This window comes from Perca fluviatilis, chromosome 14, assembly GCF_010015445.1.
Source record: "Perca fluviatilis chromosome 14, GENO_Pfluv_1.0, whole genome shotgun sequence".
In the NCBI taxonomy this organism is placed as follows: Eukaryota; Metazoa; Chordata; class Actinopteri; order Perciformes; family Percidae; genus Perca; species Perca fluviatilis.
Genome location: NC_053125.1, coordinates 30,734,785 through 30,760,482, shown reverse-complemented (window position 1 = coordinate 30,760,482; position 25,698 = coordinate 30,734,785). Strand labels below are relative to the sequence as shown.

The 25,698-nt window shown below is 39.7% G+C and overlaps 2 protein-coding genes and 1 long non-coding RNA gene across 3 annotated transcripts; 1 reads left to right on the top strand and 2 right to left on the bottom strand.

The window, feature by feature from the left end:
- Nucleotides 1–3,089: 3,089 nt before the first annotated feature.
- On the top strand, nt 3,090–5,340 carry LOC120573057. Its single transcript, XR_005641629.1, has 3 exons — nt 3,090–3,115; nt 3,357–3,392; nt 5,211–5,340. It is a non-coding gene; the product is annotated as an uncharacterized LOC120573057 (long non-coding RNA).
- A 1,126-nt stretch (nt 5,341–6,466) lies between these two features.
- LOC120572602 (butyrophilin subfamily 2 member A2-like) lies at nt 6,467–9,251 on the bottom strand. The gene is made up of 3 exons (XM_039821923.1): nt 9,209–9,251; nt 6,769–7,188; nt 6,467–6,570 (listed from the first exon to the last, which is right to left on the bottom strand). The coding sequence occupies exons 1-3, from the start codon at nt 9,249–9,251 to the stop codon at nt 6,467–6,469; spliced, it is 567 nt and encodes a 188-aa protein (XP_039677857.1).
- A 724-nt stretch (nt 9,252–9,975) lies between these two features.
- Nucleotides 9,976–11,325, bottom strand: LOC120572899 (coxsackievirus and adenovirus receptor homolog). The gene is made up of 2 exons (XM_039822415.1): nt 11,220–11,325; nt 9,976–10,538 (listed from the first exon to the last, which is right to left on the bottom strand). Exons 1-2 carry the CDS (start codon nt 11,299–11,301, stop codon nt 10,009–10,011), a joined length of 612 nt encoding a protein of 203 aa, XP_039678349.1. The 5' UTR covers nt 11,302–11,325; the 3' UTR covers nt 9,976–10,008.
- Between the last annotated feature and the right edge of the window lie 14,373 nt (nt 11,326–25,698).

The window sequence follows — 25,698 nt, the reverse complement described above, 5'->3', positions numbered from 1 at the left end:
GTTCATTTTTATCTGACAAACAAAATAATGCATTAAAGCAACCAGACTGTCATTGTTGAATCTCCTCATTAGCTCTGTGTTCAGGTTGAAATACTTTGACTCAAAACATGTTCAAACAGGTTAATTATTTTTTTATTTTTTTATTATATTGAGACATTGGAAATCCCCCAAAAACCCAACAATGCAGGCGTGGAAACTCCCCATGAGTGAGACAGCATCAAATGAGTTTATGTTGGCTAGCAGCCAGGGACACTGGGGATCTGGGATTACTTCATGGTCCACCTGACTAACTAGTAGCCTGATTATGAGATTGTAATCAGATTTATTTTTTTATGCCATATTTATCTAATTTACATGTATTTTGTTTGACTGTTTTATTTAACTAATACTACTGTACTTTTTGTCTGATCAGCTTGTACATTTTTCATTTTTCACATTACTTGGCACCAGGATAACTTATGCTTTGACTGAAATGTTATTTCACTATCTGACCTCGTCTTATTTGGCTTCTGTAAGCTGTACCATATGTACCATATGTTGTTGCAAATAAAAATTTAAATTACAAAAAAAATGTGATCAAAACAGTGTTGTCATTGAGTCCCAGGGATAAGACATGCAGTATTTATCAGTGAGGCAGGAGGAGTTTAGAGCTCAGGGCTCTCAGGTATTTTAATTAGCAGCTTATCACTTCTCAGAAAGTATACGGGCAAATGTCAATCATGTTTTATGGTCTGGTGGACATCTTTGGTTCCAAGTTATAAACAGCTGAGGTTTCTTATTAACACCTGGTGTAAAATGACCTCAGAACATTTACTTTTTTACTGTACCTAAGCAGGATTATCAGGAATTTTACTTGAGTATTTCTATTTCATGTTACTTAATACTGCAACACATTAATCTAAAGAAAAAAACCTATTGGGTTAGAATCTCTATACATTTCACTCATGCTATGTCTTATAAAACACCATATGGACATGTTAATAAGGTAAAAAAGACTTTATTCAAAGATAAACATTTATATTTTGTACAAATTTGAGAACATCTGAAATCCTCACATCATTACATTACTCATTGCTAACATTTCAAATCATGTTACCTCAGTGGGCGATTGTTAGTCAAGTAATATTCTAGTCAGTGACTTTAACTTCTACTAAAGTTATTTTCTGGTAAGATACTTGTACTTTTACTCATTGCTGTGAGCTGAACTGAGCATGTGTAAAGAAAGAGAAGGTGCTGTGCTGCCACCTGCTGGCTGTCTGACTCAACTGACTTGATGCCTTCATTCAAAGACATTTTTACAATGTGCATCTCACTCACACTTGTTTTTTAAGGCCCCGGCGTATTTGGCCGACATTTTAACCCTTGCACATTGCACATTCATATTTTGACTGCACCAAAACCTCAAGGCAAATGCCTTCACATGGAAACCTGCTTGGCAATAAAGCTGGTTGGTTTTTGGTATGCAGCTACACAGTCTAGTTTAGTCCATTTCTTAGGGATGGCTGACGCGAAACTGACGTTTCAAAGCTTTGTTGAGATCCCGAAGCGCAGATGTTTCGAAACACTGATCCGAAGCGTGATTCAAAACACCCATGTCACGTGACTATGGCTAAATGAAGCATCGGAGTGTTTCACGAGGGTTTCGACAGGTGGCATGGTCCGCCGAATCACAGTTTGATTGACAGGGTCTGGAACAGACCACACAATCTCTTGGGGTTTTGTGAGAGGAGTTTGATTTTGAGATAGCGGATTTTTGGTGATATAGTGACAGTTATAGTGCGATTTGTTTAGTTATATTTAGGCTTACATTTAAATTTACACATTGCCTGATAGGCTAGAGACAGACAGAGTATACATACAGTGACACATTAGTAAATGGATACATATATAGCTAGCTAGCTAGATTAAGATATATATATATATATATATATATATATATATATATATATATAGATAGATAGATAGATAGATAGATAGATAGACAGATTAAGATAGATAGATAGAAATGGAAGCTCCGTTTTCATTCAGAGCCACAAATGTCAACATCAGGCCCATCATAATCAACATCAACACCAGTAGAAGCACAGGACAGTTTATGGGAACGTTTTGATGATCGTATCCGTGAAACCAAGATGATACACGATGCTACAGCTGATGCCACAGTGGAAGTGAAGAAATACCTCAACTATGCGTTTTTGCCCAGAACTCATGATCCTCTAACTTACTCGAAAGAGAGAGCAGTAATCTTTCCTCATTTGTATGTCCTTGCTAAAAAATATCTTTGCATGTCAGCAACAAGTGTCCCTTGTAAGAGGATTTTTTCGAAGGCTGGAGAAATTATCTGTAAAAAAAGAAGTAGACTAAGTCCTTCCACAGCAGAGAAATTAATATTTTGGAATAAAAATCTATAAAAAAGTGAGACATTGTGGCTTGATTTCTTTTATTAATATTCATTTATTTCCATGACCAAAATAACATTATGCACAGTGAGGAGCCTACAAGCTTCACATATTTTTTTTAATGGCTCGTTGTCATGGTTGTTTCAGAGCAACACCTGCAAGTGACCACTAGGTGTCATCGTTGAGACGGGTGTCGGATTGTTTCGAAGCCTCGACACAATATGGCACATTTGCTTCAACTGTTTCATTGTTTCACGAAGCCTCGATCTGCCCACCACTACCATTTCTGACCACATTTCAGTGGTTACACAGAGGCAAGGTGTTGTTGTGTTCACTTCACCCCCCACACCTTGGGTAGTTGGGAGGACGCTGCACCTACAAAGAGATGGCTCGTTTGTTTCAAGATTAAAAGAAGCTGCCTAGGCCAAGATTTAAATTTACTTGCACATCTTCAGTTCTAATCCGTACTTATGCACACATCCCTCATGCTCACGTTATGTTATATGATGTGTACGTATGTATGAATGCATGAGAGTATGCATGCATGTGCAACTGAAGAATTCAACTTTGGCCGAGGCGGCTTCTCATCAACCACACTGTAGGTCACATAGGAAGAAGGAGGGGGGCTTAGTTGATGCGACTATAAAGTGAACAAAGTGCAGACATCATTTGGCCAAATGTCAGGATGGAGGAAACATCTCTGCTGCGGCTGATTTGTAAGAAAACTATCTGTGCATTTATAATAACAAAAAATAAAACATATTAAATGAAATGCAAGAAAACTGATGAATTTAAATTCTAGGTTATACAGCAATGTTTGACTTAAAACAATGCTTCTGGACCGTTAACATTATGAGAATTTTGAAAGGTTGTGTAAATGTTTCATAGGGTTATTTTTATTATTTAAACTTTGAACCGAACCAAACTCCAACTAACCTGAATGTCTTATCTCTTCAGTTCTGATCTCACTGCTGAGCTGCCCAACAGACCAAGGTCAGTACACTTCTTCTCTAGATACAAAGTCCTGTTCAGAGCACTTTTAAAATGTGTAGAGGGTTATTGTGTGTATTCAAATTACAGATTTGTTTATTTTTGAAAGGTTTATGACTGAGAAGCCAGAGGCCTCATTTATCAAAGGATGAGTAAAACAATATGTCAGTGTGTGTGTTTGTACAAACAATAAGTTTGGTATTTATCAAACCTGAACGTGACCAACGATACATCACACATACATCTACATCCGCTGGCTTGTTCACACTTTGAAATCCCCCAGAATACCAGATATAGTTAACCACATCCCTTTGAAACTCTGAGTAGCTTCAATGTAGAGATACATGTTATGGTCAAAAGTAGAATATGCGAAAGATAAAGATGAAAAACATCACACACAATTAGATTAAGATAAGCAAACTTGAAGGAAGGTTTCCCAGCTTAGATCAATTATTGCATGTGTAAAGAAATGAGCTGATTCCTAGGTATTCCTCATGGTTTGGTTTGAAATGTGCGGGACAAAGAGACGCATTTGGCATTGCGCCAGTCAAGTGCTAGGTACAATGACATATTCATTTATTTTTTTTTCTTTTGCGCAGGTCTTGTTTTGAAAGACGCTGTCCTGTAGCTTACTAATGTAAATTAATGAAATGTATTCAAAAATGTGATGTCGTCCGATACGTTTTATGAAGAAGAAGCCTTAAGTTTTCAAAAACCATTAGACAGGCATTCTAAAACATGGTTTAATGCAGGGTGCGAACTACGGGGGAGCTAGGGGGAGCGCGGCTCCCCTTAATAAGACACGGGCTGCCCTAAAACGTGATTTGTGAAATTTTTGGGGGTCTCTAAAAATATTGACAATGTGTCATTTTGACGTTCAATCTGAGTTTTGTGTAATGTGATCATCGTGGATTTTTAAGTGTAACATTGCAAAAATATTCATTCGTGCATGATGGCGATTTAAACCTAATCCACAAGCTATTCGTGTCATGAGCATCAAGGCGTGCAAACTCATGTTTATTACATGTTAACTCAAAGATTCATAGGAAAAATATAAACGTTGGAGGACATTAATTAGGACGCAAAGTCTTTGAAATCCATTCTTCAGTAGGCATCATATAACCAAGGCAAAAAGAAAACAAGGCAGTTTAATTAATTTTGTTTTTACTAAAAATTGTGTAGCGATGACATTAATAGCACAACCAATTCACTTGCTGCAAGCCCTGTTAGCACACCTCTCGCAAGAAGAAGCTGAAGAAATAATGTCCTCTCTGGCTGAAGATGGTGGTGGTAACAGCTCGTCAGAGGCCGGTCCATCCTAACACCTCTTGCTCCTCTCTCTCCCGTTAAATTGGAACAGCCAGCAGTGGAGAGACTGGAAGAGCCCATATACATGGCTCTGACATTAAGCGTTTCTGCTTCACATTTTCAGCAGGGCAGCAGAGCGGCTGTGGGTTGACTCCCCACGGTTCTCATATGTCCTATAAGGTCAGCAGCAGGGTCTGTCTGTTCCTGTCCTGTGGGGATAGAGCTTTATGTGGATTTGTTGGCATCTGTCGCTCAAGAATTATATGTGTTATGAACTTTATTTTTTTAACTAAATTGTGATCGAGGTTTTAAAAAAAAAGTGGTGGGTACAAAATGACTCATGACGAAATGTGGTGGGGACGCGTACCCACTGTCCCCACCGAAATCGACGCCTATGAGTGTCCTAGAGAATCAATGTGAAGTATCAGAGGCCAGTCACGCTTTGTCCAAAGCAGCGATTGTCACAGTAGCAGTAATAATCAACTAGTTTTCACTAAACCCTCCTCCCTTCAGCCTCTCTGACTGTGAGTCCCAGCAGCTCTCAGATGTTTGAAGGACAGTCTGTCTCTCTGAGCTGTGAGGAGGACGACAGCTCTGCTGGATGGACTCTGAGGAAGAACACAAACAGAGAAACCAGGACTCAGTGTGGAGATGACTGGGCAACAACTACTGGTTCCTTGTGTACAATCAGCTACTGTACATGGCCCTGTGGTGGCTGGTGTCTGTATGACTCATTAGTTATTAGTTAATTAGTTATTATTGGCTGATGACTCAGCTCAAACTCTTTTTCAGTTGGCTAAAAAAATTAATGGAAAACAAAGTAGACAGCTCAGAGGTAGACGTGTCTCCTCACCACCATTTGAAATAATCCTTACAGCGCCAGAAGTTAAAAGTAACAATTAGGCTACATTTACTCACTTTACTGTAAATGTCGACATTAAACAGTAAATGTTTCCATCTGGACGACTCACACTATCAAGAGTCTCTGCAATAACTGTCTGCTTTCTGTTTCTTCTTGTTCAGACACAAAGAATATCACAGCAGGAATGTAGCCCTGCTCCTCACAATTTGGCTTATGTGCACTGCTGCGCCAGTGGTGCCGATTGAAGTCAGGTGTGGTCAGATTGGACGAATTGGTCAATTGGACCAGGTGGTCCAGATTGGTCAGGGTGGACGGGTGGTCAGAATTGGACGGGTGGTCAGATTGGATCACCCACCAGAACCTGTCTGCTGTCTGTGGTGGTGTGTGTGCAGCCTGTTAAAAAGCTGTAAAGCCCAGTTTATATACATGGCCACAGCTCACATGGTAAACTAGGTTGCAGCATTGCTCCTTTAAAGAGCTTTCCATGAATTGCAAAAGTTCTGGTTCGGAGAATGATTTATTTCCCTATATATATATGCATATACATTTCAAATGTGAGTATAATGTTTCAGCTAATTGAAAACCGCCTGCCTCATCGGCAGCAGGCTGCTCTGGTTATGGTTCATAGATCTTTGGTCCAAAGAGATAATCCATGGTTTCCCTGCTCTTGGCTAAACTTCATGTCATACGTCAGTGAAAATGTTGTTACAGTTTGCTTTGGTCCAGGAGTGTCCTGCTGTGACCAGCTTCAATGTCAGTAAAATGATTATTTACATTTCTTTGGTCGGGGTGATGAGTGTGTCCTGCTGTCGGCAACTTCTTCATCAACAGAATTATTATTCTGAGGGTCTTTTGCATGTACCAGAGGATAAAAGAAACTAAAACAGTTATTACAACCATAAATACTTTAGCTGCTATCAGTCCATAATGTCGTTGGTGTTTTTCCTCCATCCTTGTCCTCCATCCTTGTCTCCTTCATCCTTGTCTCCTTCATGTCTCCAGCTGAGTGACCTGCAGAGCAGAAAGAGTTGAGAGGAATCAGCTGTTAGGAGAAGACTGAAGAACCCAACAGAATCTGTTTCCTCTTCAGTCTGATGTCAGACATTATCTGCTGACTCACAGCAGCTGTTCTCTACAAAGTCTCATCAGAAACATATTCAGAGAACACAAATGATGCATAAACACAGAGACTCAACTCTACACACTCACCTGAGACTGGGACGGTCAGCTTATTGGTGCTGTAGACTTTAGGTTCTTCTCCCTTCTTGATTCCAACTCGACATTCATATGTTCCGGTGTCGTTGACGCTGACGTTCTTCAGAACAACAGAAACATCTCCATCCTTCATCTCTGGGTCACTCAGGGTCACTCGACCACGATATGAGGGGAGCTGGTAGATCCCATTTGTGTGGTTTCCATTGCGGGCGAAGACATATTTGTTTGACTTCAGGTCATTTCTGATCCACACTATCGCTTTGATGTCAGCACCTCTGGGAGCCTGACAGTGAAGAAGGACGTCCTCTCCAGGCTTTGCTGTGACATTCTTTATGTCTGAACAAGAAGAAACAGAAAGCAGACAGTTCTTACAGAGACTCTTGAGTGTGTGAGTCGTCCAGATGGAAACATTTACTGTTTAATGTCGACATTTAGAATAAAGTGAGTAAATGTAGCCTAATTGTTACTTCTGGCGCTGTAAGAATTATTTCAAATGGTGGTGAGGAGACACGCCTATTTCAGAGCCGTCTACTTTGTTTTTTTCCCCTCCTTTTCTAGCCAAATGAAAAACCCTGAGTCATCAACCGATACCAGCCGCGCGCTTAATGGCTTTCCATTCCCACCACACCCACACTCTGTTACGTTTTTTGTAAAACCCATTAATACTTCCTCATCATCAGAGGGTGTAAGCAGGATTGGCCAGTACACGTTGCATGACATGAGGAGGAGGGACATTGGTTGAGGTTAGGTAAGCCAGAAGCAGAGTAAGGTGGGACATTTTAAGAAGGAAGGGACGAGGGGCGAGCCACAGACGGACACTAACAGACACGGAGTATCTGGTTTTCCTCTTTTACCTGCTGACTGTGTTCTTAGTTAGTTCCTGGACTTAACTTATCTGAGCTCTGCTTTAACTTATTTGTAAAAACAATTTGTGTGTTTTTTTCTTCCATTTGTAACTAATCTACATTTACAATAAAATATATATTTTTTTTAAATAATTTAAGCTGTCGTCTTTTGAAAGCCTGAACTACTCTGACATGGATTATCATCGTTCCCTTTGACGTTTTTTGTTTTTTTTCTGGTTTGTCAGAGAGACCATGAACTGTCCCTGCAGTTTGAGTATTTATACAGCATAACCTTTTAGATAAATTTTAGGCTGTTGGTGGACGTGAAAGAGCTGAAATGATTATTGGTATCGGTAGAAGTTAGCCAGGAAAAACTGAGGATATCAACTTAAATGTATCTTGCTGAAATCGGTTGATTAAATGTTATTTTGTTGTTGTTGTAAAGTGTTTGAAACGCTCTCCATTGATCAGAGTTTTGATGACGAGCTGAGAATATGTACATTCTCCCTCTGATTCATAACTAGGTAAATATTCTTTAACAAACCATCAGATGTAGTGCTGGCAGCCACTGCCCAGAGCAGCACGAGACACACAACTGCTGCAGCTGATGCCATGGCAACAATGAACAAGGAACCCGGAAGACGGCCTCCATATAAAGAAAATTTCGGTTACACTTTACTTGGAAATTTCGGTTACAGTTTACCTGAAAAGTTCGGTTACACTTTACTTTAATATTTCGGTTACACTTTACTTAAAGAAGAGTTTGGAATAGTTTTAGAGTTTTGATGACTGATGACGACTGCATGTCTGTCCCTGTAACTCCATAATAAGACAAAATGTTTTCATCTATAACTCAGATCTGATCAGGAGATTACAACATTGACGGTCTGGTTGCTGTAACACGTGATGTTGTTCACAGTTTAGTTTATTACTTTGGGGTGTGTCTCGCCAAGCAAGCGGTGCTACACAACGCTGAACAAAGGAAACGCATCTTACTTTAATAAATAATCTCTCTGGAATGATTTGTAGAAAACTAAAACTGTGAATGTGTAGCAGGGAAAGAGGAAGCAGCAGCCATCTTTACTGATCACACACACACACACACACACACACACACAGAGCACTGACTGACCTCAGTCTACTTTACTAACTCTTTCCTCTCTGCACCGTCACACTATTTATACTCTTGTTAGGTTACAGAAACACTTTGACTTTTATAGGCACGCTCCATGTGTCATTATATATATATATATATATATATATATATATATATATATATATATATATATACACACCTTTATTTGTTTCATAATAGTTAAATGTGTATGTAGATCTCTCTCTGTGTTCAGCTTCATGTCTGATTCTGTCTCCCTGTAAGAGTTTGGGTTTCCTAAAATGGTGAGGTCATCCCATGTGTTTCGGGATGTTGTTTTTTTTATCTCAGAATCATGTTCATCTCAGCAACAAATATTAGAGAATGAGAACTTGTTAAAGCCAGAAGCTCCAAAGTTTAAATGTACATAAAAGACTCAAAATCACATCTTTATTTTTCAACGGTCCTGTTGTGTTTCTTTACCCTGAATACCCACCACAATCTATGTCTGTGTTCTCAGAGGAAGCGTCTCTAACCATGTTTACTAGTTTCATGATCAATAACTGCTGCATATCAGGATCTAACTCATCTGATGTGTAAATAAAGTCTTAGTTCCTGAACAGGGACATCAGAGACCTTTAAGACACAGAAACAGAACACATTCAGAGAAGACATCATTCAAGACATTGAACTTTCTTTTATATCAACGGCCTTTTAATTTATAAAGCTCTTTTCATAACACATCATGCTTTACATTAAAAGGGACGAAATATATTGTAAAAATCTATTAGCAAAAACAATGTAAACACACACAGTGTGTTTGTACATTACATACATACATTCAAGAGTCTCAATGAATCAATTTAGAAAATAGTTTCACATATATCTTCTATGTAACATCCTTCACAAAATAAAATCCTTTTACATTACATTCAAAATTTAAATATTTAAAAATATTTGTCCGAACTCTGACACACACATTCATTAAGACAAGTAATGATTCATCAAAAGTTGATCGGGCATCTCTTGATCTTATACAGGGAAAATCATGACATCAATAAACACCATGATACACAGGGAACATATCAGACTCCCTAAGCCTCATATTCGCTTCAGATAGACTTTAAAATTCACTTTTGCGTGGAAAGACAGCTGTGCATTCGGTCTTCCATTACATACTGCATTAAGTGCATTAAAAAGGGATCTTTTAATAGGCAGTATAAATCATCCACTGTTAGAAAAGTCTGTAAAAATACAGGCTAATATACTGTCTGTTGTAAAGAGCTCTGTGAGTTGTCAGACTAGCGTATCGCCCAATGCTTCATCATCATCATCATCAGCAGCAGGTTGTCCTGATCTCTTGTTCTTATGTCTTTTATACATCAGGACACCAACCACTGCAACAGCTACAAGAATCAGTCCAACTGGAACACCTGCTGCCAGTCCATGGTATCGGCCTACAGGAGAGGAGTTTTGAACCTGCAGACGGATGGTTCTGATTGGCTCAGAGTCGATGATGGCTCTCTTTTTCCGTCTTGAACTATCTAGTTTAACTCGACACTCGTATGTCCCATTGTCGTTGCTGCTCACATTCTTCAGAATTAAAGACACGTCTCCGTCCTTCAGATCTCTGTCCACCAGGTCCACCCTGTCCTTAAAGGATGGATGCTGGTGGGTTGGATCACAGTGTCCATCGCTGCAATAGAGGACGTACTTTGGTGGCTCCAGGTCAGGTCTGGTCCACTCTACAGCTATGATGGAGGAATCATTGGCCTGACATGGCAGAATGACATCATCTCCAGGATGCGCTGTTACCACAGTCAGGTCTGAAAAACAATAATAATAAATCTTCTTGTTATTTCAAAAGACCTCAACAGCCAGGACTGTGTAAAAAAAATAATTTCACAAAAGCAATAGTTTGAAAACTCATTGAGTTGTAAAATGTCATCACTTTTCACAATTCTATTCAAGGCTAGACTTAATTCAAAGCCACATTGTGCCCTATTTATCTAAAAGTATTAAATAGTCACACTGTGTCTAGTCTATGTCCTCGACGTTTCACTTCTGGGATTGTTCCGGTCCCGCAGGAAGTTCCACCAGATTACCTTTTAGATTTAGGCTACATGTTTGGATGTTGGTGGACGTGTGAGAGCTGAAATTACTACCGGTATCGGTAAAAGTTGGCAAGGAAAAACCGAGTAGGCCATCAACTTAAATGTATGTTGCTTAAATCAGTTGATTAAATGTTATTTTGTTATCGCCATGGATCCGTAGATCTGACGTGGACCTTTGAGTGATACGTTGAGTTGTAAAGTGTTTGAAACGGTCTCCATTGATCAGAGTTTTGATGATGAGTTGAGAATTTGTGCATTCTCCCTCTGATTCATAACTAGGTAAATATTCTTTAACAAACCACATCTAAGGGTATTACAAATGAAGTCAATTCATTCATAAATGAGGAGGGAGAGAGAGAGAGACAGAGAGATAAAGACTGAGAGAGAGTTTACCATCAGCTGCAGTGCCTGAGGCCACTGGCCAGAGCAGCAGGAGACACACTGCTGCTGTTGATGGCATGGTGAGAATGAACATGGAACCCAGAAGGCAACCTCTAGAAAAGAAATTTCAAAATGAGAGTTTGGAATAGTGAATGAACAGGGAACCCATTAGGCAGCCTTTATATAGAAAGAAATTTCGGTCTTAACTGAAAGAGGGAAAGCCCAGTCAGCTGATGACGCACACAAGTGTTATCCCTCTCTCTTTCTCACTACCCAATCAGCTGCATCATCATCAGCTGCAGGCTATATATATAAATAACTGCCAACAAAAAAAATGTGAAGCGTATAAATCTAACTGAATGAAGGTACGTTACGCTTCCTAACAACCTGCCATTTAGGATGACAGCTTCTACCTTTGTGGTACATTTTAATGTAAATGACTGTGTACTTTTGCTTAAAGTACGTCAACCTCAGGACTTTTCCTAGAGAAGAGGTGGTTTTATATAGAGGTAATGTTGCTATTTCAAAGGTGGATTCTGTGATTCTGCAGAAAGATGGCTGATATTTCAACTCAACACCCAAACATATGTAAAAGAAAAAAAAAAGTATCGGGTGAGAATGTCAGAAAAATACATTCTCGGCCATAGCACTGACTGCCTATTACACTCTTTATGATATGTCTTATAAAACACCATATAGACATTTTAATAAGGTACAAAACTTTATTTAAATACATATATATATATTTACATTTTGTACAAATTTGAGAACAACTGAGATCATCATTATCAATGAGTGAGACCTCAAAGAATTCTGAGATTTCAAAATAAAGGTTCAATTTCCTCAGCAATGGGATTAGGAATGTAGCCCTGCTCCTCTGGTGGCTTATGTGCACTGCTCCGCCAGTGGTCGGTGGTCAGGTGGTCAGGTGGTCATGTGGTCAGGTGGTCAGGTGGTCAGGTGGTCAGGTGGTCATGTGGTCAGGTGGTCAGGTGGTCAGGTGGATCACCCACCAGAACCTGTCTGCTGTCTGTGGTGGTGTGTGCAGCCTGTTAAAAGCTGTATCGCCCAGTTTATATACATGGCCACAGCTCACATGGTAAACTAGGTTACTGGATGTATTGCTCCTTTAAAAGCATTTCAACGGGTAAAAAGTTCTGGTTGGAGAATGATTTATTTCTCTCTATATATATATGCATATACATTTCTTATGAAATGTACATGGTATAATGTTTCAGCTAATCTTGTTAACCTGCCTCATCAGCAGCAGGCTGCTCTGAGTTATGGTTCATAGATCTTTGGTCCAAGATGTAAATGGAGGTTTCCTGCTGTGGGCCAGCTTCATTGTCAGTAAAATGATTATTTACATTTCTTTGGTCCAGGAAGATGATGCGTGTGTCCTGCTGTCGGCCAGCTTCTTCATCAGCAGAATTATTATTCTGAGGTCTTTTATGTACCCAGAGGATAAAAACTAAAACAGTTATTACAACAAATAGCACAGCTGCTATCAGTCCATAATGTCTGTTGGTGTTTCCTCCATCCTTGTCTCCTCCATCCTTGTCTCCTTCATCCTTGTCTCCTTCATCTCCATCTGTGTGACCTGCAGAGCAGAAAGAGTTGAGAGGAATCAGCTGTCAGGAGAAGACTGAAGAACCCAACAGAATCTGTTTCCTCTTCAGTCTGATGTCAGACATTATCTGCTGACTCACAGCAGCTGTTCTCTACAAAGTCTCATCAGAAACATATTCAGAGAACACAAATGATGCCTAAACACAGAGACTCAACTCTACACACTCACCTGAGACTGAGACATTTAGCTGGATGGTGCTGTAGACTTTAGGTTCTTCTCCCTTCTTGATTCCAACTCGACATTCATATGTTCCGGTGTCGTTGATGCTGACGTTCTTCAGAACAACAGAAACATCTCCATCCTTCATCTCCGGATCACTCAGGGTCACTCGACCACGATATGAGGGGAGCTGGTAGTTCCCATTTGTGTGGTTTCCATTGCGAGAGAAGACATATTTGTTTGACTTCAGGTCAGGTCTGCTCCACTTTACCAGTGTGATGTCAGCACCTCTGGGAGCCTGACAGTGAAGAAGGACGTCCTCTCCAGGCTTTGCTGTGATATTCTTTGTGTCTGAACAAGAAGAAACAGAAAGCAGACAGTTCTTGCAGAGACTCTTGATAGTGTGAGTCGTCCAGATGGAAACATTTACTGTTTAATGTCGACATTTACAGTAAAGTGAGTAAATGTAGCCTAATTGTTACTTTTACTTCTATCGCTGTAAGGATTATTTCAGATGGTGGTGAGGAGACACGTCTACCTCCGAGCCGTCTACTTTGTTTTCCGTTAATTTTTTTAGCCAACTGAAAAACCCTGAGTCATCAACTTTTTTTTTTTTTTTCGATAAAAAAAAAAAAAAAAAAAAAAAAAAAAAAACGTTGCATGACATGAGGAGGAGGGACATTGGTTGAGGTTAGGTAAGCCCAAAGCAGAGTAAGGGGGGACATATTAAGAAGGAAGGGACGAGGGGCGAGCCACAGACGGACACTAACAGACACGGAGTATCTGGTTTTCCTCTTTTACCTGCTGACTGTGTTCTTAGTTAGTTCCTGGACTTAACTTATCTGAGCTCTGCTTTAACTTATTTGTAAAAACAATTTGTGTGTTTTTTTCTTCCATTTGTAACTAATCTACATTTACAATAAAATATATGTTTTTTTTAAATAATTTAAGCTGTCGTCTTTTGAAAGCCTGAACTACTCTGACATGGATTATCATCGTTCCCTTTGACGTTTTTGGTTTTTTTCTGGTTTGTCGAGAGACCATGAACTGTCCCTGCAGTTTGAGTATTTATACAGCATAACCTTTTAGATAAATTTTAGGCTGTTGGTGGACGGTAAGAGCTGAAATGATTATTGGTATCGGTAGAAGTTAGCCAGGAAAAACTGAGGATATCAACTTAAATGTATCTTGCTGAAATCGGTTGATTAAATGTTATTTTGTTGTTGTTGTAAAGTGTTTGAAACGCTCTCCATTGATCAGAGTTTTGATGACGAGCTGAGAATATGTACATTCTCCCTCTGATTCATAACTAGGTAAATATTCTTTAACAAACCATCAGATGTAGTGCTGGCAGCCACTGCCCAGAGCAGCACGAGACACACAACTGCTGCTGCTGATGCCATGGCAACAATGAACAAGGAACCCGGAAGACGGCCTCCATATAAAGAAAATTTCGGTTACACTTTACTTGGAAATTTCGGTTACAGTTTACCTGAAAAGTTCGGTTACACTTTACTTTAATATTTCGGTTACACTTTACTTAAAGAAGAGTTTGGAATAGTTTTAGAGTTTTGATGACTGATGACGACTGCATGTCTGTCCCTGTAACTCCATAATAAGACAAAATGTTTTCATCTATAACTCAGATCTGATCAGGAGATTACAACATTGACGGTCTGGTTGCTGTAACACGTGATGTTGTTCACAGTTTAGTTTATTACTTTGGGGTGTGTCTGGCTGCGAGCCAAGTTACACAACGCTGAACAAAGGAAACGCATCTTACTTTAATAAATAATCTCTCTGGAATGATTTGTAGAAAACTAAAACTGTGAATGTGTTAGTCAGGGCTTTTAACTAAAAACTGATAAAAGAAGGTGCAGCAGCCATCTTTACTGATCACACACACACACACACACACACACACACACACACACACACACACACACACTACACACACACACACACACACTACAGAAACACTTTGACTTTTTATATATAAATAGTAACATATACAAATACACACTATATTTGGTTCCTAATAGTTAAATGTGTATGTAGATCTTCTCTGTGTTCAGCTTCATGTCTGATTCTGTCTTCCTGTAAGAGTTTGGGTTTCCTAGAATGGTGAAGAAATGTCCCTCCTTACTCTGCCTCTGATTGGCTTATCCGGTATGTTACCCTAACCATAATCAATCTCTACCTCATGTCTAAATCTAACCAATCCTACCGAAGGGGAACGAGTACTAGCCAATCAAGAGGCCGAGGGAGCGGGACGTTCCTTCACCTTCCTGGGAAACCAAACCAAGGAAGAACAACCTAAATGCATTCCTTAAAGTGTTCTGTGTGTGAGTCAGCGTCTTTCTATGTGCACACACACAAACACACACACACACACACACACACACACGCACACATCGTTAATTACTAAAGATGCCAATCATGCAGTCAGACAGCCAGCAGGGGCAGCACACAGCTTCTCTGTTCTCCAGAGGATCAATTTACTGGAAAGCCTTTCACTTCCAGGAAGTCTGAAGGAAGATCAGCTCAGACACTGAGAGGTACAAAAGGTCCAGTGGACGGACAGAAACATGGAACTGTATTCATCATCAACAAGCTGTGAAAAGAGTTCAATTTTATCTGATAAACAAAATAATGCTTTAAAGCAACCAGGCTGTCATTGTTGAATCTCCTCATTAGCTCTGAGTTCAATCTGAAATACTTTGACTCAAAACATGTCCAAACAGGTTGGGATAGCCTCTGCTGCCAGAGTTATATTGTGACATTGGAATCCTCCATAAACCCAACAACAGGAGTGGAAACTCCCCATGAGTGAGACAGCATCATATGAGGTTATGCTGGCTAGCAGCCAGGTACACTGGGGATCTGGGATTACTTCATGGTCCACCTGACTAACTAGTAGCCTGATTATGAGATTGTAATCAGATTTTTTTTATGCCATATTTATCTAATTTACATGTATTTTGTTTGACTGTTTTATTTAACTAATACTACTGTACTTTTGTCTGATCAGCTTGTACATTTTTCATTTTCACATTACTTGGCACCAGGATAACTTATGCTTTGACTGAAATGTTATTTCACTATATGTACCATATGTTGTTGCAAATAAAAATTTAAATTACAAAAATAATGTGACAAAACAGTGTTGTCATTGAGTCCCAGGGATAAGACATGCAGTGTTTATCAGTGAGGCAGGAGGAGTTTAGGCCAGGGCCTCGGTATTTAATTAGCAGCTTATCACTTCTCAGAAAGTATACGGGCAAATGTCAATCATGTTTTATGGTCTGGTGGACATCTTTGGTTCCAAGTTATAAACAGCTGAGGTTTCTGATAAACACCTGGTGTAAAATGACTCTTTACTGACCTAAGCAGGGTTATCAGGAACTTTACTTGAGTATTTCTATTTCACGTTACTTAATACTGAGACATTACTAAAGAAAAACCTATTGGGTTAGAATCTCTATACATTTCACTCATGCTGTGTCTTATAAAACACCATATGGACAAAAAACTTTATTTAAAGAAAATTTATATTTTGTACAAATTTGAGAACACTGAGATCCTCACATCATTACATTACTCATTGCTGACATTTCAAATTATGTTACCAATTGTTTTCGTTTATACAATGTTACACTTACGGTTTGATTTAACACCTATAGGCCAGACACTGGCAATGACAAGGCCATCATACGTTAAGCACAGCAAAATATAAGTTAGAATCAATCTGTATTCATATTGTGGGGCAATTCCTTCTCAAAATAACAAATAAGCAACAACAGAGACTTGTAGCCCCCCCGTATACAGCCTCAAGCTAACGTTAGCGGAGGGATCGCAACTCCTACACTGAGTAGATATTGGATGTAGAAACACAACCTGGCCTTGCAAGCCCTATCTAGTTATAACTAAGCCCCGTCGTCTGGAAATCACATCTAGCAGCAATGTTTAACAAGATTCAACCGCGCATGTAGTGATATTTTCAAATCATGGCTCTGGGTGTGCTGTCAAGTTGATTTGAGTCTCGTTGACCAAGATTCAAGATTCAAAATTCTTTATTAATCCAACAATGGGGAAATTCACACTGTTGCAGCAGCATGGGATGAGAGCAAAAGTAGAAGACACGTTAACACACAGTAATAAATATAATTAAAGAAAGTAAAATTAAATAGTTAATAGTAAAATGTATTTACAGTAATTGCACAGTCACATGTTTTATTGTATGTCTTATGTTTGTGGTCTACTGGGGTCAGTGCTGATTGTAGCGTCTGACAGCAGCATGCAGGAAAAGACCTGCGGTATCTCTGCGTGACGCAGCCTGTCACTGAAGGGGCGGTTCAGTACTGACAGAGTGTCCTGCATGGGGTGGGAGGGGTCATCCATCATGGAGGATAATTTGGCAACTATCCTCCTGCCTCCCACCACATCCACGCGGCGTCAAGGGGCAACCAAGAACAGAGCTGGCCTTCTTAATCAGCCTGTCCAGTCTTTTTCTGTCTGCCACCACAATGCCACTGCCCCAGCAGACCACTCCATAGAGTATGGCTGATGCCACCACAGAGTCATAGAATGTCCTCAGGAGTGCCCCCTGCACCCCAAAGGACCTGAGTCTCCTCAGCAGATACGGTCTGCTCTGGCCTTTTGTAAAGTGATGTGGTGTTGTCAGTCCAGTCCAGTTTATTGTTCAGGTGAACACCCAGGTACTTATATGATTTTAAACCATATCGATGTCCGTATCCAGGACGTTCACCGGCAGAGGTGGAGAGTGTTTGCTCCTGCGAAATCCACCACCAGCTCCTTGGTTTTCCCAGCATTGATGTGGAGGTGGCTCCGCTGGCACCAGTCCACAAAGTCTTTGTTAAGTTCTCTGTAACCCCTGTCGTCCCCATCTGTGGGTGAGGCTAACAGCCGGAGTCATCAGAGAACAATCAGATTGCCTAGTCGGATCTAATAGTACAGTGTTGTGTAATGAGTATTATGTATTTGTTTTGTGTTTGATTTGTTTCTCGCATCTTTGCATCATTAAAAACGAGTGAGACCTCAATGATTTCTGAGATTTCAAAATAAAGGTTAAATTTACTCAGCAATGGGATTGGGAATGTAGCCCATGTAGCCCTGCTACTCTGGTGGAGAGGGTACCAGCAGCCAGAACCTGTCTGCCGTCTGTGGTGCGTATGTGCAGCCTGTAGCTTCCAGCGTCAGTAAAATTATTATTTATAGGTCTTTGGTCCGAGGAGTGTGTCCTGCTGTGGGCCAGATTCTTCATCAGCAGGATTAGTATTTTGAGGTCTTTTACGCACAGAGAATGAACAAAACTATCATCCCAACAACAACAACAACAACTGCTGCTATCAGTCCATAATGTCTGTTAATGTCTCCTCCATCCTTGTCTCCTTTGTCTCCAGCTGTGTGACAGAGTTTTTGTGAGGAATCAGGAGAAGACTGAAGAACCCAACAGAATCTGTTTCCTCTTCAGTCTCACGTCAGACATTATCTGCCGACTCACAGCAGCTGTTCTCTACAAAGTTCTCTACAAATGTCGCATAAACACAGAGACTCAACGCTACGAACTCACCTGAGACTGGGACATTTAGCTGGATGGTGCTGTAGAGTTTAGGTACCCTTCCCCATCTCATTATAACTCGACACTCATATGTTCCGGTGTCGTTGACGCTGACGTTCTTCAGAACAACGTCTCCATCCTTCATCTCCGGATCACTCAGGGTCACTCGACCACGATATGAGGGGAGCAGGTACTTTTCATTCAGGCGGTTTTCTCGGAGGAAGAAGACATATTTCCTTGACTCCAGGTCAGGTCTGCTCCACTCTATCAGTCCGATGTCAGCACCTCTGGGAGCCTGACAGTGAAGAAGGACGTCTTCTCCAGGCTTTGCTGTGATATTCTTTGTGTCTGAACAAGAAGAAGCAGAAAGCAGACAGTTATACAGAAACTCTGTCAGTGTGAGTCGTCCTCATGCTTTCCAAAAACAGCTGACATCTTGGAGCTTAGAGCTGTAAAGCCTACCCTAAAATATTGACAAAGGATTACAGGTATTTATGATGGTGGCGATGGGACATCCCTGGCTTCTAACTGTCTACCTCAAAGCGTCTGCTATGCAGCTAATCCATCTGATTTAGAAGAGGGCGAGAGTAGAGTCTATTTGGCCTGACTCTATTTGACTCTATTAAGTGAGCCCACCTTTGAGCTAAAAGACTGAGTCTTCGAAGAAAACGTACGACCCTCATACAATGTCCCGAATGATCCCAGAGCAGAGCCTGTATATTTTGTTCCAAATATCACAATGAAAACTACGGCTGCACAATATATTTTTAATATGTTTTTATATCGTCATCGCAATATCAACTGGCAAGAAAATATCCAGAAAACTGCACTTTAAAATGTAACTTCATTCTTTTAGTGCTGCTTTTATGTTCAATTCAATGTTGAATTTGTTAAAAAAAAAAATTGTAAATTATTTCCTTTCATTTGTTTTAAACTCCACAATCAGTTTGTTGTATTTTAGCAGAATACTGAAAGCCGGAGAACTGAGAACACTTTAATGTTTATTTATGTCAAGTTATATCGTTACCAAGATATTCAACAGCATCAGCATATTTTCCTTACATTGTGCAGAACTAATGAAAATACAACAATCCTTTGACATCAGCAAGGAAAAATGAGATTAAGTCAGCTTAGACTCTCAGAAACCCAAAAACGTGATAAAGATGGAGATTAGAGCTGGACTGTGGCACAAAGTCCCTGAACGCCTCAAACTGTCTGCTCCTTTAAATCAGGCCTGAAAACATTAGTGTTTATAAATTAATTCATTCTAGTCCTTAAATGGAATTCGCTGGCTTATTTGAATGATTTAAACAGAATACTTCGTTGATCCCCTCAGGAACCATGTTTAGTTGCAGATGCTCACGGTCATATTTAAGAGCGAGTCAAGAAGTGTATAAAAGTAACATGAAGTAACATCACTACGATAAGAAATAGACGAGTCAAGTAGAAGGTTGGAAAGATTGTTAGATACTTAGTGCAGTGTGAACATGAATAACTACAGTGATTAATATATATTTAATATCTATATATTTTTTTTATATATTGTTTTAATTTGAACTATATTGTTCCTCTTGTTGTAATTGTCCTTTTGTCTCCTGGATTTACATGTATTCTTTATGATTACAATGTGTTTCTATGCCTCTGAAAGCACGTTAACTTGCCCTGTGTATGAGTTGTGCTATCCAAATAAACTTGCCTTGCCTTCCCATTCGCACCACCCCCCCCACTCTGTTTGTAAAGCCCATTACTACTTCCTCATCAGAGGGGAGCTGGCTGCTACACGTCAACTTCTTTGGTTGGATTGAACAGGTTTAGATATGAGGAGGAGGGACATAGGGTGAGGTTAGGTAAGCCAATCAGACGCAGAGTAGGGCGGGACATGCAAAGTGGTGACGTGTCCAACTCTTCTGCTCATGTGTGCAACGGATCCTCTCTATAAGGAGGCTACCCTGGGAAGCTTTCGGAGTTCACATTCGCACGGGGTAAAATAGAGTTTTATGGAGGAATTTTCTGTCGAGTCATGGACACAACACGGGGGAAGACACAAACTACGGGACTCTAGAAACTTCTACCAAGACCTCGGGTGGGACACTAATGTCTGTTTTCCCCTCTTTTACCTGCTTCCTGTGTTCTTATTTAGTTCCCTGGACTTAATCTTATCTGAGCTCTGCCTGATTTTAATTGTAAAAACGATTTGTGTGTGTTTTTGAAACCATTTTTACCTAGGCCTACATTTACAATAAAAACCTATTTTTGAATAATTTAAGCTGTTGTTTTGAAAGCCGAATGAAATGGATTATCATCATTCCCTTTCATGGTTTGGGATTTTTTGCTGATTTGTTATAGAATCTGTCCCTTCAGTTGAGTATTGAGGAGTTTATAATAGTATATTCACTTTGTAGATATATTTTAGGCTGGTTGTGGACGTGTGAGAGCTGAAATTACTACCTACAAAAAGTTGACCAGGAAAACCGAGTAGGCTATTAACTTAAATGTATGTTGCTGAAAAGTAAAAACAGTTGATAAAATGTTATTTTGTTATCGCCATGGAGCCGTACATGATGTGGACCTTTGCAGTGATACGTTGAGTCTCCATTGATCAGAGTTTTGATGGCGAGCTGAGAATTTATACATTCTCCCTTTAATTCATGACTAGGTAAATGTTCTTTAGCAAACCACATCTAGTCATTCAAAAATAAATAAAGACAAAGAGATAGTTTACCGTTAGATGCGGTGGCGGTGGTCAGTGCCCAGAGCAGCAGGAGAGACCCAGCTGGTGCCATGGTGATGAACAGGGAAGCCGGCCTGCACCATCTTGTAAGGGCACGAAGTGCGGGATCTCTCCCGGAGTGCGGGACATGTCCTCGGTACCAAACGGCGGCGGTGAGACTCTCGGTCTTTTTCACCGACATCCTTCATTCTGCCGTGAGCCCAGCTCCTTCAACTGTCCCTTAACAATCCCGCGTTTAGTTTTTACACGTTTAGTGACATGAATTCATCCCTTTTTTATGATTGATTTAGTGATTCAATGTGTCATTTTTAACTTCTTTTCTGTATCAGTTTGACACTCTTTTTCCAACGTTTTTGTCGCTTTATTTGACTTTATTGTCACCTTTTATTTTCCTTTTTCTTTTTTGGACATTATTGTCACTTTTTTTTAATATTTTTGGACATTATTGTCACTTTTTTTTTACGTTATTTACAGTAAAATGTACCACAAAGGTAAAAGCTGTCATCCAACATGATCGCATTCAGGTTGTTAAGAAGCTTATTCATTTAGATTCATTCTCTCTCTTTCTCTCTCTCTCTCTCTCTCTCTCTCTCTCTCTCTCTCTCTCTGAAGTGAGTCAAACATGAACTTATCTTTTAAATATTTGTCCAGTGCAAAGTCCAGCCCTGAACAGGTTGTATAACCCAACCCCAAACACAGTTTGAGCTCTTAGATAGATAGATAGATAGATAGATAGATAGATAGATAGATAGATAGATAGATAGATAGATAATTTATTGATGCCAAAGGCGAAATTCAAGGTCACCGTAGCTTACAGACATCACACACAACATACACACATTACAGCCGGTGAGACACTCAGAATTTTTATGTTAGTTGAAGGAATCAGCAGAAACTGCACATTAAAATGTAACTGTCATTCCTTTTAGTGCTGCCTTTATATTTAATTAAATGTTCAATTTGTTCAGTAAAAGAAAGTTGGAAATTATTTCCTTTCATTTCTTTTAAACTCAACAAGCAGTTAGTCAGAATAGTGAGAGCAGCAGAACTGACAACACTTTAATATCTGTTTATTTATCGCAAGTTATATCGTTATCACATATTTCCCTTACATCGTGCAGCCCTAATGAAAATACAACAATCCTTGTACATCATCAAGGAAAATAAGATAGTCAGCTCAAAGTCTCAGAAACTCCAAAATGTAATAAAGATGGAGATTAGAGCTGGACTGTGGCACAAAGTCCCTGAACGCCTCAAACTGTCTGCTCCTTTAAATCAGGCCTGAAAACATTAGTGTTTATAAATTAATTCATTCTAGTCCTTAAATGGAATTCGCTGGCTTATTTGAATGATTTAAACAGAATACTTCGTTGATCCCCTCAGGGAAATTCAAGGTCCCAGTAGCTTACAGACATCACACACAACATACACATACATCTTAAACAGGATGATAATATAACAATTAACAACAAAAAACTAATCCACATGAATAATATGGACAATAAAAGAAAAGATACTAAATAAATATGGATATGAGCCTTTGCTCTAATAGTATGAGACGGCCTACCTACATTAAGAGTGTCATTATTTAGATACATATTTAGGTTCTTTAACTCCCTTGATTATTTTTGTTGACACCCCCTAGTTTATTATTTCCAGCATTTGTCATGTCTTGTAGCAGGGAAGGGTGGGGGTGGGGTAGCTATACCAGTTTAACCACTGGCACTGACACAGTTATTTTGCATCGCTGTACCTGAAATGGAAATAAATGGACTTTTAAAATGGATTTTCGTTTCGGACTTGTTTTTTCTTGTGTTGAAATCATACAGCTATCTTGGTAAGTGACTCTGGGAGGATTTTAATGTAAGTGTAGATCAGATTGATTAGTGGATATATCTAACTGTATAATGTCTCTGATTAAGTTGAGTCAAAGAGGACCTTTAAGTGTGAAAGAGGCCCAGAAGCAGGAGGTGAAGGTGGATGTTGAGAGGTGGTGTTTGAGCGCCACCTGCTGCTCACTGATCAGACAGGACAGACAGTCAGAGAGCAGCTCTCCTCTCCTCTCCTCTCCTCTCCTCTCCTCTCCTCTCTCTCTCCTCTCATCTCCTCTCTCTCCTCTCCTCTCATCTCCTCTCCTCTCTTCTCTTCTCATTCTTTCTCTCCTTCTCCTCTCCTCTCCTCTCCCTCCTCTCTGGATGTTACATCATCAACCTGTCTTCAGTTCTCAGAGGAACAACTGCTGCCCAGATTACACTAAATTAATACACAATAAATATCTTAGAACACAACAGCAAAAAGTGTCAAATAAAATGACTGGAATAGAAACTAGGACATGGGAGTCACTACAACATGTATTTGAAATCAAGGTCATTTAAATTACTAAAAACCATGGGCGTCGGAAGCACAAAAAGGGTCATTCCTAGCTAGTCAGTGAAGATTACTATACTGTAGCAGCTTGGCTTTAATATCAACACACAGCACCGGTACAACAACTAGCTTCTGTCATTGAACAGGATTCAAAGAGCTGCTGACACTTGGTCGATTGATGTTAACATTACTGTACCTAGCAAACATGTCGGATCACTTTTAGCTTTTCTAACAACATGTGGAAGTGTACTGTCATTCAACTCTGCAACAAAGACTACATGATGCCTTTATCACATTCGACCACAAAGTCCAGTTCATTTGATTAGTATGAACAGTATGAACAAGTGATGGTGAGTTCATGTCCAGGAAAACTGAAACACACAAAGCAGAAGAAGTGCTTAGGTTTTTTTTTTATCTCAGAATCATGTTCATCTCAGCAACAAATATTAGAGAATGAGAACTTGTTAAAGCCAGAAGCTCCAAAGTTTAAATCTACATAAAAGACGTAAAATCACATCTTTATTTTCAACGCTCCTGTTGTGTTTCTTTACCCGGCATCCCCACCGAAATCTAGGTCTATTTCTCAGAGGAAGCGTCTGTAACCATGTTTACTAGTTTCATGATCAATAACTGCTGCATATCAGGATTTCTGTTCATTTTCTCCCCCCCCTTTTCCTCCCCCCGATCTAACTCATCTGATGTGTAAATAAAGTCTTAGTTCCTGAACAGGGACATCAGAGACCTTTAAGACAAAAGACACTTTCAGAGAAGACATCATTCAAGACATTGAACTTTTTTTTATGGCAATGGCCCTTTTATTTATGAAGCTCTTTTCATAACACATCATGCTATACATTAAAAGGGATGAAATATATTTTAAAAATTCTATTAGCAAAACAATGTAAACACACACAGTGTGTTTGTACATTACATACATACATTCAAGAGTCTCAATGAATCGATTTAGAAAATAGTTTCACATATGGCTTCTATGTAACATCCTTCACAAAATAAAATCCATTTACATTACATTCAAAATTTAAATATTTAAAAATATTTCTCCAAACTCTGACACACACACATTCATTAACACAGGATACAATTCGTCAAAAGTTGATCGAGCATCTCTTGATCTTATAGAGGGGAAATCATGACATCAATAAACAACGTAATACACAGGAAACATATCAGACTCCCTAAGCCTCATATTAGTTTCAGATAGACAGGACAGCTGTGGAATTGGTCCTCCATTACGTACTGCATTAAGTGCATTAAAAAGGGATCTTTTAATAGGCAGTATAAATCATCCACTGGTAGAAAAGTCTGTAGAAATACGAGCTAATATACTGTCTGTTGTAAAGAGCTCTGTGAGTTGTCAGACTAGTGTATCGCCCAATGCTTCATCATCATCATCATCATCAGCAGCAGGTTGTCCTGATCTCTTGTTCTTTTGTCTTTTATACATCAGGACACCAACCACTGCAACAACAGCTACAAGAATCAGTCCACGTGGAACACCTGCTGCCAGTCCATAGTATCGGCCTACAGGAGAGGAGGTTCCATCCTCAGGGACAACATTCATTGCGTTTTCATCCTTGGAGTTTCCACTGTTTGAACCTGAAGATAGAAAACAAACATGAGTCAGTAAATGTGTGATAGTGGAGCAGCTTTCATCCTCTCTGATGTTAGAAACTGCAGCTACAACCTGATACTCAGAAAAACTCACTAAGAGAGACTCACTCACCTGCTGGCTCTGGAACCTGCAGACGGATGGTTCTGATTGGCTCAGAGTCGATGATGGCTCTCTTTTTCCGTCTTGAACTATCTAGTTTAACTCGACACTCGTATGTCCCATTGTCGATGCTGCTCACATTCTTCAGAATTAAAGACACGTCTCCGTCCTTCAGATCTCTGTCCACCAGCTCCACCCTGTCCTTAAAGGATGGATGCTGGTGGGTTGGATCACAGTGTCCATCGCTGCAATAGAGGACGTACACTTGGGTGCTCCAGGTCAGGTCTGGTC

Excerpts from the sequence above, each read along its gene's own strand:
- LOC120572602 (XM_039821923.1), bottom strand. The coding sequence starts at position 9,251 with ATGGTTAGAGACGCTTCCTCTGAGAACACAGACATAGATTGTG. Across the intron at positions 7,189-9,208 it reads GAACACAGACATAGATTGTG|TAAATGTTTCCATCTGGACG; the intron begins GTGGGTATTCAG and ends GACATTAAACAG. Across the intron at positions 6,571-6,768 it reads GCTGACCGTCCCAGTCTCAG|GTCACTCAGCTGGAGACATG; the intron begins GTGAGTGTGTAG and ends TCTGCTCTGCAG.
- LOC120572899 (XM_039822415.1), bottom strand. The coding sequence starts at position 11,301 with ATGTTCATTCTCACCATGCCATCAACAGCAGCAGTGTGTCTCCTGCTG. Across the intron at positions 10,539-11,219 it reads CTCAGGCACTGCAGCTGATG|ACCTGACTGTGGTAACAGCG; the intron begins GTAAACTCTCTC and ends ATTGTTTTTCAG.